This window comes from Pipistrellus hanaki (genome assembly GCF_964339955.1).
Source record: "Pipistrellus hanaki genome assembly, chromosome: 7".
Classification (NCBI taxonomy): Eukaryota; Metazoa; Chordata; class Mammalia; order Chiroptera; family Vespertilionidae; genus Pipistrellus; species Pipistrellus hanaki.
In genome coordinates, this window is record NC_140509.1 from 60,744,142 (window position 1) to 60,759,900 (window position 15,759).

Sequence of the window (15,759 nt, forward strand, 5' to 3'; positions counted from 1 at the left end):
ATCTGTTTCAGTTTTTAAATTCATCATGCATCGCCCTGCTTTCCATATTGCATTTTAAAATCCTGCATCATCACTGTGATTCAGTTAAAGACTATTCCAAATATTTAAATGGTTTTCCTATTCCATTTCCTAATATTCCTTTGTCTTTTCAATTTTAGCTAACCACAAGCACAAAAACAGTAACCCTGGTCCATCCTTACTGGATAGTCTTATCTAAGAAAAATGTCTACGCATTATTTTATTTTATTTTTTTTGTCCAGGCAGGGGGGCCTCCTCATGAACACAGTCTGAGAACTATTTGTGGCTGGCTTACCTTAATTTGACCCTTTAAGCAAGGCTCGCTGCACACAGACCGCACCATGCCACTCTTGTTCATTTGGATTTTGTAGTCATCAATGTTCAACACCCCCTCGTGCCAGGTTCCCACGTGTACATAGTCATAGCGATTAGCTTCAGTGTACTGCAGATTCATGATGTCATACCTACAAAGAAAACAACTTGTGTGTCCTGGAGAATATGGACATAATGTACAAAGCAAAGAAATTTGGTAAATCTATACTAACAAAGAGAAGAAAGTAAAAGCTGAAATCATTTGTTTGTAATGTTTCCACTGTTTTTGTTTTGTTTTTTAAATGTGTATCCCATTCTCAATTTCTGTGTATTGCCCATATTTGCTAAAGAACACAGTATTCTTATGCTTTCTCTATGCGTGTTTTCCAAAGTAATATTTCTATATGTCTATGTGTGCTGAGTTGGTCATCTCCTCCAACTCATTACGCACTAAATCGTTGTTTGAACAAGTAGCAAGTCTGGAGAACATTAACTCCTTGACTTAACTACTTTTATTCCAGTTTTCCTTTTTACATTCAGTTGCCATTTTCATTACACTGGATTGAAAGAGGTGAATTTTATAGAGCTTGGAACCTATTTTAGGTGCTATTAGAGTAAGAACTCTGAGAAATGCATCTTTAATTAGCAAGGATGTTGGGGATTTATCATCTTGCTCATTAACATTAACTGGTCTTATCCCTGGTGAGGACAAACATTCCTAAATCCAAAAAAGTTATGTCAGTTGATTTCAGTAATTTCAAAAGTTGCAAAGCTACACAACAGCAAAATCTGCATTGAGAAATCATCTCTGCAGCCTGAGTGTGTTCTGGGGGCAGACCTCAGCATCTTCCACTCCCCTGTGTGATGGAAACAGGTCAGGACTTGGCATTGAGATGCATGAGCTGGAATACCTTTTCTAACATTTATTTCTACTTTAGATTAAACTATTTAGAAATGTCATTAAATTTTTAAGGATCATGGGCTTCTTGTGGGGATTTATAACCATAAGGTATGTAAGAAACTATTTCACAGGTGGAGCAAAAGCACATATATAAGGCAATATGAATGCATCAGTCATATGTATATTTCTATGAATGCCCTACAATACTCTGGTTATTTCTATTACCATAAGAAAATGGGAGAACATTTTTGTGCTGGCAATGCCATTTATCTCTCAGCACCGAATATGTTCTGGCATTTCTCAATCTTCTCTGCATGCTGCTATGGACTCCAGGTAAATTATAATTCACAAAGATCTGACTGCCATGCTGACTCTGCAAAGGGGGATGGTTTTCTGCAGTATCTGTGATGAGCTTTCAACCTCCCAAGCTAGAAGGTAAGAGGCTTTGTCTCTTGCTCTTTGCTCTTGACCCAAAGAAATTGATGACAATTAACCAACGCATACTTATCTTCCTCAGCTCTCTTCCACCTTTCCCCAAGGCCCTTATTCCACCCTGGAATTCCTTCCAAACCAGATTCAGACTCAGAATCCTCCAGGAAGCTACCACTCATCAACCTTATGTTGGTATCTGAAACCTATTGGCTGTATCTGTCCTAGTTCTTTACACAACTCATGTTCTTCATTGGCTTTTCTTCCTGCTTTCAATGTGCAAACACCCACAGGGTAGCTAGTGGCTTCTTCACATCCAGATTCTAGCAATGTCTACAAATAGCAGTCTCCTACAGGGAAAGGGGAGACTGAGAGAGTGAAGGAAGTTATCCCCCTACTTTTCCAGGTGAACAAAACCTACCTACAGTTTCATCTCTTGGCTGATCTGACTTTTGGCTACCAGAGGATTCTTATTTTCCTGGCTATTGAGACACACCCGAATGTTCTTCAGAGTAGCTGTCTGAGCGATATCCATGTAGGTGTTAACTGAGGGCTGATGGTTCACACTCATTCTACCGATCAATGATACTAATCTACACCTCCAATTCTTTTCTATTTTAAACTCACAGTGATAGCACCAGCTGTAAATGTTCACTAAGAATGGTTTCCTTTTTTCCATTTCCTTTAATTTTTATGTTTTACTCCATGTTACATCATTAAATCTTATGTAGGTACTTCCAATGAAGGCTTAAATGCAATGCCAGCTTTAGAGTATTTTTCCCTATAAATTAATTTCCTAAGATTTTATTTCAACTTCCTCATTTGCTCTTAGAAGAGGAGAAATCAGTTCACACTTCATTAGCATGCAAAACCTGAAAAGCTTACAATTTTTTGGTATGAAAAATGCATTTTTTAAAAATCCCAAAAGCCAGAAGGGAAAAAAACAAAATAAAACTGAAAGATACCAAGGGAAAAGTACTGTCTTAACAAAGAGAGGCCTCCCTTTGCTGTATGTGTTAATGAGCACTGCTCTTTTCTCCTGACCCCGGTCCCTGCCTGCCCAGCACGCTGGCATTTATTTGGAATATTCCTCATGCTGTAAATTACAACTTGACAACATCCTTTCAAAGCATCCAGTTCATGTTACATGATGATTAGCTAAAATAATTACAGATGGATCCAAAAGCTTGGACGGCGTTGTGACAGGAGACGGAAGCAGAGGGAGTGGATTGAAACGGAAATTGATCACAGAAGATGATCAATTTCAAGCATGAGGAAATAATCCTTGAAAAGACACCCAGGGGAAAGGCCATCGTCTAAATATACAATTAAAGATGGAGAGAAAAACAAGCTAAACCCGTGTCCCAATATTTGGAATAACTTACAAACAGAGGAAGAGAAAACGCGTATTTATGGGGTGTCTGAAAATGCATTTGGTCCTTTGCCGGAAGGGAGGTTCCCCTTCCAAACCGGATCCTTTGCAGAGCCCAGTTTCCAGTGGGACGCAGCATTATAACCATGGGTCAGTGCTGTTCTGAATCTCAGATCCACTAGGTCCACCTGGTGTTACTTCTTAAGATGCTTAGCACCTGGAAACGTTCCACGTGCCCAGGCCCTCAATCATTCCATCCATCTCCCTCACATGTTTACCTAAACTTGCTCCCGCCTAATGGAAGCTTGAAAGGAATCTAATAAATTCATCGTTTAATTGCTGACAATTACTTAGATCACATGTGTCAAACACAAGGCCCGTGGGCCAAATCCAGCCCGCCAGGCCTTGCAATGTGGCCCGCACCGCGCTGTCATCACTGCACTCCGCTGTCAGTTTATGACATTGTCAGTTTATGACTGTTCAGTAAACCATTCGGACCGCGATTTAGGCTGGATTTTAGATTTTGGCCCCTTCTCTGATTGAGTTCGACACCCCTAACTTAGATGATTTATCTTTCTGAGAGCTGGTGGATTTTAACAGGGAGAATCCACTTGGCCCCACAAGGCATCCTCTATACGTAGAACTTCACACTTACATGAGAGGAGGAGATATGTGGAGAATTATTTAGGGTACCTTACAGTAGTCTCTCCCAAATAGTCTCTTCCAGTGCCTTTGAAATGACATTGAGACCATTGCCAGCAACCTTGCCTAATTTTAGGATTAGCTAAAGGCAGAGTGATGTGGCAAAAAGATTACAAGCCTTAGTCTCACATGGCACTGCCTCCATCAGCTACTGACAGTGTGATTTAAGGTAAATTTTTTAGTTTCTCTAACACTCAGCTTTATCAGATGTAAAAAGGATAAAAATTAAGGTGACCAGACTTCTTTAATCGGGACTTTTTAAAAACACCGTGGGACATGGAACAAATTGTTCAAAAGCGGGACGTCTGGTCACCTTAATAAAGATATGCTTATAGTAATGACTTGATGTTCCATTTTAATACAGCATATGCTTTCCCAAAATCTCTCTTTCTGCAAAACCATCTTATGAGAGAGAGAAAAGAAAGATTGTGGGTATTCAGGCCAGGGCCTTTTTCTTTCCTGTTGCAACTTTTAATTCCTATGTCACTATTCTGATTACTCCTTGTCTAGGAAATGTCATATGAACAAACATAACTACTCTTTATACTGACATCGCTCTCTATGTATTAATGTAATACGAGCTAACTGGTATTATAAAAGCAGTGTTATTAAACCGACTAAATATAAAATGACATAGGGGAAAGGAAAATATTTCCCCTAAGTCATTTTATATTTAGTCTGTTTATATATATACATGTATATACATATATGCATATATACACATATACATATATGTATATACATATACACACACACACACACATATATATATATATATATATATATATATATATATATATAGTGTAATTTTCCTTTGCTTCTTAATTCTTTGGAAGCCATAGAGATTCAATACCAGAAGGAAAATGCTTTCCTTTCTTGTTCCAAGAGAAACATAAGTTAGCCTGAGACAAAGGGATACATATGTTGGACTTCATTCTCCCCATATAGTAAGCTCTTTAAGCAGGTGTAACATTAAAATACTTTACCACCTGTGTGGCCTTGGGATCAGAAAGCTGCTCTGGCCTGGAGCTGACAGTGCCAGGGAGAGTCCTGCTGGTGAGACATTATCTCTTTAGTTTCTGGAGCTTGCAGGAGGTCTAGTATTCTGAGTGGTAGCTGGGTAGGAGTGTAATCCTGGCAAGAGGCAGGATTGTGTGTGTTTACAGTACGTTTTTTTCAATGTTTTAAAATGTAATTTGCATATATTAGCCTTGTCTCTTTAGCTTTCTAATTGTTTTGCACATAACACCCAGAAACCATAGAATGAAACGGGGCCAGAGTTGCCACCTATCTGGCTCAGGGAGGGTCACACATTATTCCAGATCCATTACATAAAAGACGGCTTTACCTTCCAGGAGCATCCCCTTTCTCATCAAACCACACCTCTTCTCCGGACACGCCAATGAACGAGGACTTGATGAGGAAGTCCAGGAGTTTGCTGCCATCAATGGGCTTCATGGCATCGCAGAGGCCCACGTGGCCGGGGCACAGGGCAAGGTGCATGTTCTGCAGCCCATGGGCCATGGCGTAGATGGCATTGATGACAAAGCCCATCTTGCTGTCCTGGACGTAGTTTTCTTCTAAGCTTTCATTGCCTGTAATATAAAAACAGATTGCTGCCAAGGCTGCAGTAATGGAGTCCAGGCCTGCAGGTGTAATTCTCCGGTGCTTTCAAGGCTCTCAGAGGAAGGGAAAGCCAGGCTCACCCATTCCAGCTTTGTGACTAGCTCTAGTATATTCTGTCTGCAAATAGTTTATTCGGTTTTATTTTCTAACTTTGATAATGGTTTTATAACATATAAAACAGACTCCATAGAGGTGAAAATTTAAGAAAAACAAAACAAAACAAAAAACCTTTCAAATATTGCAAGCAAATCCTTCAGGAGCAATGGGAATAGCTCTTATTACCTCATGGTTCACGGAGACTTATATTAAAAATTCTCCCTGTATCTCAGTACTGGAAAAATATTCTTGGTAGCCTCTATAGAAACCCACACTCCACAGTAAGTCAATTTGTGCATTATCAAAAGCCTGATATTTTCTTTGGGTAATCTCTAGGGTCACAAAAACCCAGAGCAAGAAGAAAAGCTACGTAGTATGAATCTCCTTTTGTATATGACTGGCAGTGCAAAAATACTTGAATCAGATTCTCGTGTTATTATCAACTGAGATAAAATAATTTCCTGATGGAGGAGTCTGACTACATTATTTAGCCTTTAGCTTTGACCAGTGGATTGGAAAAATCCTGCAATAATCTCTGCCTGTGTCAGAGGTGATCAAAGGCTCCCCAGGGGGCCAAGCAGTTTCCCAAGAACAGAACTGCATGATAGATGAGCTCCACAGCAGACATCTAAACTCCATCGCTTACACATGGGGTGAGACATTCAGAGACCAACTGGCTTTGCTGGAATAAAAGGGACAGGCTTGGAAAACAAAATAGATTTGGAACACACCACTGGCATCATTCAGAGATTTTGTACTTAGTTCCAGAAATTTGCCTCTCTGCAGTGGGCTTTCCCTCCCCATTTGACTGATAGTGAGGGGTCTACATGATGTGTGATTCCGGTGCGAGAAGCTGGGAAAGTGGCGAGTTCACCTGCAGATGGGCTTGAGAACAACATGAGGCTCCGGGCACCCCGGCCAGCTGACCTTTGTGCTTCGACCTAAATAGGCTGTCGGACAGGAAGGTTCCTGAACTCCAGAGCAGCACGAAGCATTAAGAAAGCTATTGCTTAATAGGAAATGGTTAGTGTGATTTGCTAAAGTATTACTTTTCCAATTGGAAAAAGAACATTTTCTGAGAGGAAATAAGGAGTAAGCGAGGCAGAAAGGGCATTATAAAATCAACCCACAAAATAATAATAATAATAATAATAATAATAATAATAATAATAATAATTCTAGAGAGTTCTGTAAAACAGAGAGCAAACATCTGCAAAAACTGTAAAGTCATTAAAATGGGGTAACGTATGTCTGTCAGCCAGAACCCTGGCTCTCAATGTTAGTTTGCACGCTGTTCCCTCTCATTTATATCAGGACATAAAAGATATGGATTGATGCCCTGTGTTTGGTACATTTTCAACATGCCTTTAAAGACTGCCCCAAACCTCCAGGAGCTGGAGTTAAAAGTTAGAGACATTAGCAGGACCCAAATTAGAGAAATTAGCAGGACCCAAAGAAAAGGGGGAAAATAGACAAAAATCGAGTGGCAAAATTGCCTTCAAGGCAGCAGCCACTTCAAGGGTTCTCGTCCTTACTAAAGCCATCCACTTGTAGCAGGTATTGATGTCAATCCAGGCTCAAACTAAGAAAATATGAGAATAAACACATGGAGTTCTTCACCAAAAGGAAACTTCTCCTTTTTGAACAAGCTTTATGGACACTGAGTTTGTTTTTGTTTCTTGCTGTGACTAACTGATTTAAATAGTTATTATATATTTTAAAAGTTATGTTGTTGTCCCCAGTACAAATTTCCTAAGCTGGGGTTGTCCAGTGGATGTGTTATTCATCAGCACAGAGACTACAAGGGTTCTTGGCTTTCCCTGAGATCAGTTTTCCCTTTGATCCATATCTAGGGTGATTACATAACTATTGTCCAAACTGGGTCACCTTTGAAAGTGAAGTGAGTGATGATTATTCTGGAAACACAGGGGTAAACACGGCAAATTGGTTAAATGGTGACACAGTTCTTCAGCCATGCTATCTATTTAGCAATGTTGCATATATGTATGTATACATACAGATGCAATAAAAATCAGTAAAATATTATTAATTTAAAATTTTTACATGTATCTAATTTTAATGAGATGAACACATCGATAATACTTGCTACTGTTTTGTGTTTGTTATGTATGATACTCACAGAATGAGTTCATGATAATCTTGCCAGGCATTCATCTTGCCACTTACGAGTGAGGGAAAGGTGGCGGCATCCAGATGCCCCTTGACCTTTGGAGTTTCTGTTACGCTCAGCAGCAGCAGCAGCACAAGGGCAGGTACAGAAATCTACAGAGACTGTGCTCTTCTGGTGACAGAGGATAGGGCATCCTGCTGTCACCAGTATCGCTGTCAAGCTGGGTTGGGGTTTCTCCCCGAGATTGTTCCAGTTGTGCACAGGTGTCTCTCTGACTAGGAGCACCGGCGTGCAATCTATCAACCGCAAACTATGACAGAGAAGCCGTCCTGTCAGTATGTATCCTGCAGACAGCCAGGAGGCCAGGTACCCATTTCCAGAGAATATTTGTAACTCATCCCGTTTCCAAAATAAACACAAAGAGCTTGCAGAGTTTGTCAATCTGAAATGAGCCCATGCACTGGCCGCCCCTGTCAGTCCACTGGGTCCACACGTGAGGAGGCTGCTGCCATCAGTCAGAACTCCTCAGCTCCCACCCAGCCCAGGAGGAGCTAACATTTGGGAAGGAGTGACAGAGAGAAAATCATCCGGCCTTTACGGAACCAGCCTCTTTGCCATAGCAACTGTCCCAGATAACGTTGCAAGGATCTATCGTCAAACCAACAGAATATGTTACAGGTTTTCCTGACCAGTGTGAATAGAATATCCAAACTAATAATATCACCGCTTGGTAAGAAGGTGAAAACATTTTTAATTCCCTAAGGTTTAGGGCCTTTTCTTAGCACTAGTCTAAGTGTTATTAGAGAGAAGGGGTTTTTATGATTCATTTTTCTGTGGTGCATTGACTGTTATAGACCACTAGGGTGTCATTAAGGTATTACCTTTTCTAATACACTAAATGGAATCAAATAATTATACTTTACTGTGTTTATTTACCTTCAAAAGAATACCTGCCTCGTACTTCACCATGGATTGTGAAAATGTCTACTTTGGTTCTAAAATAGCAATCTTGTTCTCATTGTGAACCCACATCAAGCACAATAAATTGTTGCCTGACAGCAGCAGCCTGCAGGGCCTCCACAGGGTAGGGACCTACAGTGCACCTTCTGGAAACAGAAAACTCGTGGTGGTTGGGAGGAGGGTCAGCAATTCTATCCACTGACATTTAGGACAGCTTATCAGCAGAGTTGTAGAGCAGAAAGAACTCCGGACTAAGCACATGAACACCAGTTCTGCCATAAGATGTCAACAATGAGCCATGGAACTTGGACAAGGGTCTACATCTCCCTGGGTCTCCGTTTCCGAATTAAAAAAGAAAAAACACCACAAGTGGACCAGATTCTCTTTCTGAAGTTCTTTCCCCGCTAAAGTTTCTATGCTTCGCTTCTCCAATTCCACATTCATTGGTACTTGGCAAAGCCATTCCCATACACTAGTCTCAGTGTTACTAGGATCTTTTGTAATCCTTGCAAGGCTGTGTGAGATAGGTTCTATTACCATTTTACAAAGGAAGGAGACTAAAGCACAGAGAGGTTAAGAAAACATGCCCTCCTTTCCCTTCAATTAATGCTCTTTTTGTGAAGAGGCTCCTGTTGAGTAACACCTTAGGCTTTTTAGCTCACCTAATGGAAGAAAGGGGAATTAAACTTATTGGGATATTGACAAAAAGAAACTGGGCGTGCTCCGCTCAGCCTCCTTCTCTCATTGGGAGGCAGACACTTGACAACACTCAAAGATTCTGGTTGGTTCTCTGGCAAATTCTTTTGTTTTCTATGTATACAATCTCATGACTAATAAGACATATTTTATCATCATTTGACTCCTGGGTCTACTTAATCAAATCCAAATTTGGAAAGGAATTACACTGGCTGTCACACTGAAATCTCATGAGGCATGAATTCAAGTTCACACAGCTAGCAAGGACAGAGGCAGTGGCATCCTGAGCTGGACCTGTGCCCCACCAAACATCATTGTGCATGCAAGTAGCATCCTTATCCAAGCACCAGAGCAGGCCCATAGCAGACAAGACATTCCTTAAAACAGAGAAGTATTACGGGAAATATTGGCAAACATAACTGTCCCTGGAGAAAATATTTTTCTGAGTTCTTGGCATTTGTAGCTCTCCACTCCTCATTTTATCTGACAGCATTATACACTCAATAAATAATTTTTTATAATCTCAATTCATATCAAAATATAAAGACAGTTGTAATTATTTTATATTGTTAAAATGTCAAGCAAAGAAAATAAGTCATTCTCCTTTAAAGGACCCAAATATTAAATTAATTGAAGGAAATTGAATCAGGTAATTTTTAAATAAATACCTCAAAGAACTAAAATGCGTTCAATTTTTCTTGCAGACTTAGGCTGCTATATCTTTTTAATACTTTTCCAGAGAGAATTTGTGTTCTCAATAGTCTATCCTCATCCATGCTCAAGTCTAGGACCTCTGAATTTTTTGTTCCCTCTGACTCTGTATTTTCTTTTTCCCCTATAAAATGTCCTCTGCTCACACCACAGAAAAATATGATCCTTTCACTATTTGTTCTTTTTTCATTTATTAAAATGTAAATAAGCCCCTATGTAGGATGGAAGAGAAGAAAAAAATATCATTTAATCGAGCACGTTATTATCACTGTTATTAGTGGAATTTTTATTGCCTGAACCCACCTGCATATATGAACAATATAGACATTTTTTTCTAAACACATTATCACAATCTATTGTTAAGAAAGAAATCCTCCAGTTATGTAACACATGAACAACATGCTCCCTGCAAATTGATGATAATTATGGTAAGCTTTCAATTCCCTGAAAATACAATTGCATTTTAGCTAATGTGTATTTCAAAAAATATGGTGTATGTGAAAAACAAATGGGGACAATTGCTAGTATGTTGAAGTGATGCTGAGGATCAGTTCAGAGCATGCCATTGAACTGTGAGGCTTTTTGTCTACAGAGAGAAAACAAGGGCAGCTTGGCATGTGCCTTTGCCTTTGTTATTGATCGGGCATAAAAACAGTGGAATGGAGTTATAAACCACTCCCCCTGGAGTAACTAATCTTTGCAGGTCTGCAGTAAGCATTTGGCAGGTAATCGTAGAGATGTATGTTACAGAGAGCTGGCTGCTTTAGTCAGTGTGGGAAGTTAGAGTGTTGTTAAAATTCATCAGGAACCAACTCCCTTCTCAGCAGCCTACTGGGTCAGAAGCCTTGCCAAGCCTCTTCCTCTTAACCTCTTCCAATCTCTAAGGAGGTGTGTCTATGCTAATAGCATCACTTGTGCTTATTTATGGGTAATAGGAAACATGATTTCTTTTACATATGTAAGGGATTTTCATGATTTAGTGTAATTATGGTTTATTTTGAGTTCTTGTCAGTTGTGTGTTTCTTTTTATTATCTCTTGTTTCATGCTACTGTGTTTAGATTTAAAGAATAGATTAAAGTGGGTTTTGCAGAAATATAGGGACTATTTGTGAAAACTCTATCAACAGTGCTCAACCTTTTTCATCTCAAGGCACATGTAAGCTAATTACTAAAATTCTGAAGCACATAAAAAATACATTTTTTGCTGATCTATCACAAAATGTGGGTAATTTTGATTCATTCACACCAGATGGTTATTGTTGTGTTGGCTGTTGTCATTTTTATTTGACAATCTAAGAGAAAAGAGGTCAGTGTCCCTGATTAAATAGTCACATATTGCATGTTGTAAAAATTCTTGTGCCACACAGGTTACAAATCACTGCTACTTATCTCTTACATATTTAATTAGCATCTAATATAGCATCTTCTGGTAACCAATATAGAGTCTTGTTTTTTACAAAAACAAAGCCATAAAAGTATAACATTGTAAATCTACTTTTATAATTGACTTCTGGTTAATACCATACACTATGTATAATTTGACAAAATGCTATACATAAAGAGTCTACTTTGGGACATATTAAAGAATTTCATATCCTTCATCCTTTTTCCTGAAATTCATATGCCAGATAGATGGGAGTCTGGAATAGAAGCCTAGATAACTCTAAGGTTTAAATACAGGCCATAAGGTAGATAGCCACACCTGCATCACATAAGAAAGGGACATACTGTGAATTTTCATTTAGAGTTGGTTTCTCCAGGGCATCCTCAGTTGATATTTTACATTGATATTTTATGTGGACTTAGGCCCTGTAGACCACAACATTATCTGCCTAGTATTGCAATTGTGGGAATTTCTTGAATGGCATATTGCCTTTTATATGGTGTTTCCCAGTAGCATCTCTTGAGAGAATAAACTTTGGAATTCCTAAGGGCCTAGTAACTCATTGCTAGTGAGACTTTAGTCAATATCTGTCACAGAAATTAAAAGAGTAGCTCATAAGATTAATGTTGTCAAGAGCATAGAGGCCAAGAGTTCTTAGCTGGATCCGCTGATAAAACAAATACAGGGTCCAGACTTTATTCGAATCTGCATGATATGTCAACCACTCTTCTCGTGTTGTGAAGGGCATATTTATAGAGTCAAGAATGCCAGATATTGGTTCTATATGAAGGATCACCTTAAGAACTCAGAAGACTAATCCAAATCTATTAAAGTTATATTTAGGAATAAAATATAAACATTATACCCTAGTTGATTAATTGTTCCTCATGGTCTATGAGTTAACAATTCTGAAATATATATATTAAGGTTGAATAAATAAGTGAATGGAAGGCAGCCAGCAGAAGCCCTGTATCAAAGTTGGAGTGGGAAATCTAGAATAAATCATGTGGTGCTGGTGTCAAGGTGAAGGCATCAGTATGAATTTAAGTTATCTATATATACTAGAGGCCCATTGCATAATATTCATGCAAGAATAGACCTTCCTTCCCCTGCCTTCCAACCACCCAGGAGCCAGCAAGTCCCTGCTCCTAGGCTGCCTCCCCACTCCCGGGCTGCCCGGAGCCGGCAAGTCCTTGCTCCTGTCTGGAGCACCACTCCAGTAGCTCCCTCTGCTGCACCCCTTTCTCCTCATAGCAGGCTTCACTGGGCTCCATGCCTACTTATGCATATTAACATCCATCTTTGTTGGGTTAATTTGCATACTCACTCTGATTGGCTGTGAGCATAGCAAAGTGATGGTTAATTTGCATGTTTCTCTTTTATTAGGTAAAACATATAAATAATTTATATAGAAATAATTATATATGCATGTTTAGATGTGGATTGGTATGCTTATATTTCCCAGCTCCATCTATTGTAGCAATAAGCACACCCAGTGCCAGATCTAGGTTTCTAATGCCATTATCTTATAAAAAAGAGGATTAGGACTCTTTTGGAGAAATAACCAACTACATATGCTGGGGTAAAAAATAGATAAGGCAAGCCTGGAGCATCTTATAGTAACAGAAAGTACTTTAAAAACAAAACAATAGAGGCAACTGAAAGAGCTCCCAAAGGGCAAAGCTATAATAATTTGAGCAACAAAATAAATAATACAGAATTAGATTATATAAATACTCATGAGTCCACTCTGATAAAAAAAAATAGTTAAATAAAAAGATTAAAAATGTTGAGAGGAGAGAAATCTGTACAGAAAAATTACAATTTATGTAGATACTCTTCCCTTAAGAGAGTGAAGCATAATTCTCCACCACTTAAGTATGAAATATACTTAGTGTCCCACTTTCAAAGGGTATATCATAAAAGGGGGGGGGGGGGAGGTATAGAAAGACCTGGGAAACACTCCCTTAGCCAGGTTATCAATGCTAGCCACCATCATCATAGTTAAATTGATAGGGTATACTCTTGATATGCTGTTGAGAAAGACACTTCACTTCTGTAGTTTTCCTCTCCCAAATCCTTATAATCCCACCCAGTCCGACTGTGAGAAATACATCAGCCAAATTCAAATTTAGGGACAACTACAAAATACCTGACCAAAAAACTATCAAGGTCATCAAAAACAAGGGAAGTGTGATAATTTTCACAGCTGAGGAGCCTAAGGAGACATGAAAAAATAAATATAATTTTCAGTATTCTAGGTGGTATCCTAAGACAGAACAACAACAAAAAAAAAACCTGATGAAATATGAAAAAATGTGAAATTTACTTAATAATAATGTACCAATGTTGGCTCATTAATTGTGGTAAACATTACATAGTAACATGTGATCTTAATAACTGGGGAAACTGGGTGCAGAGTATATGAGAACTCTCTGATATAGATTTGCAACTTTTCTTTAAAACTATTTTAAAATAAAACTTTATTTTTTTAAATATACAAGAATTAGATAAGAAGAGATAACATGATCACATGCTTGCTATGTGAGAGGAACTTAATTAGATGTTTTACATGTATTGTTCATTTCACAATCACTTATGAAATAGGTGATATTACTGGTGGGAAACCCAAGGTTTAGTGTGTCAAATGAGCTGTTCAAGATCACACAGCTGGAGAGTGGTGGTGACTATCCCAACGCCCAGCAGGCTGATTCCAGAGCTCTGTCTCTTACTTAGTCACAGCCCTAGAGTGGTATTACATTCAGCAGGCTCATGGAAAGATGTGGTATTTGAAACTACATTCATAAATATTTGTGTGTACAATATGAAATCTGCCTGAATGTAGATTGTGTATTATCTATAGAGAGAACTCATACACATTTCCTAATGTGATGAGGTCACTATGATTTATTACAGTGGATGATGATGATACAGAGGCAAGATTTTTTGCATGGTTCTTTCATCTTAATGCTCCATTTATTACTACATGGAAAAGATTAAAACCAACAGGCAAAATTCATTTGGAAAGAAGCACACTCTAAAAATAAATATTCTATATTCTATGACCCTCAGATTTACCTTGCCACAGGAAAGTATTAACTGATTTCCCAAGGTTATATGAGTTCCCAGAATGCTCCAGGATCGATGATTTTTTAGACACAATTGTTGTCCATGCAGTTAAAAAGCTGGAAGTGCTTCTTCTTTTCTAAGTGGAAATACCCACTGAAGGTTAACATAAGAATCCAATTAAACAAGTGACCCTGGAGGCAGGCATACAGATTTTGTTGACAATATCAGTTTGGAAGCCATGTGATAAGAACAAACTATGAGGAGGCTCAAAAGTACCACAAGGGACTCTCTCAAGTGACATTCATGCTCTATGCGTGTAGCTGACATAGACTGCTAACCTCACTGTTGGGGTCAGGACTTTGCAAACTTACCTTGCTCGAAATTATCAAAACACACTCATCAAAAATACTCTTAAGGAACATATGGAATTTAGCATCTCTGCACCAATATTTCTGTTGACTGTGAGACTTTTTAGTGCCTTATGGGAAGTTCGCTTTCTAGGATGCCAGGTGTTATACCTTTTTTGGATGATGCTTTAATATTGGGATTCAGTTCAACGGAAATAACTGGGCAACATATCAAGATTCCCCTCCCCCCTTGGTTTCTAGTTATTCTTAGATGAAGATATATGAGACAAGCACAAATGTAGTCAAGATGATTCTTTGCTTACACTTACTCCTTGTTCATTTTGGTACCCAAAGTATAACAAAGACAATTATATGCCATTACACATTGGAATTTGGATGAATTGAGTGTGCCCTCCACCCCTCTATGCATTTATTTTATTCTCAAAAACACATAAACAAATATCCAACTCCAGAGAGAAGGAGGAGCACAGAGACCTTAACACACACTACCCACTAAGGTTCAAAAGTGTGATAGCCGAAATGATGGACAGAGTTAATCATAACCAAGGCTACATTAAAGAGGGGGAAAAGCAATGGATGCCTGTAGCTCATCATAAAGGTAAAAGTCTAGGCTGTTGTGCTAGATTTAGACCAAAACCTGTGTTGTTTGAGGTTCATCCTAGTTGCAGCTGTAAAATTCAGTGATAGTAGAACTTTTTAATACTGTGTGTGTGTGTGTGTGTGCATGATTGTGCTTGTGTTCACTTGCACATGTTTTACATTAAATGCTGCTATGTGTGTGTGTATTCAAAGAACTGTACTATTTTGAGTCCTGATATTTTGAAAAATTCTTCAAATGAGCTTTACATAGAAGAAGAAGCTTCCTTCTAATTAACACAGGGCATGCTGAGCTGTCATAGCACTCTGATGAGGTTAGAAATGTGCCATTTGTCCCCCAGCACTGATGTCTTACACAGCGAGGAACAAAAAGATGGCAGCAGAGAT

The 15,759-nt window shown here is 38.8% G+C and overlaps 1 protein-coding gene across 7 annotated transcripts in view; it reads right to left on the bottom strand.

Moving 5' to 3' along the window:
* GRM1 (glutamate metabotropic receptor 1) overlaps positions 1-15,759 on the bottom strand; it is a 296,943-nt gene that overhangs the window by 80,803 nt on the left and 200,381 nt on the right. For all 7 annotated transcript variants that reach the window (XM_084889290.1, XM_084889285.1, XM_084889284.1 and 4 more), the window contains exons 5-6: positions 5,083-5,329; positions 314-482 (exon numbers count right to left, since the gene is read on the bottom strand). In XM_084889290.1, the coding sequence (XP_084745416.1) occupies positions 314-482; positions 5,083-5,329 (416 nt within the window). The remainder of the gene's footprint in view (positions 1-313; positions 483-5,082; positions 5,330-15,759) is intronic.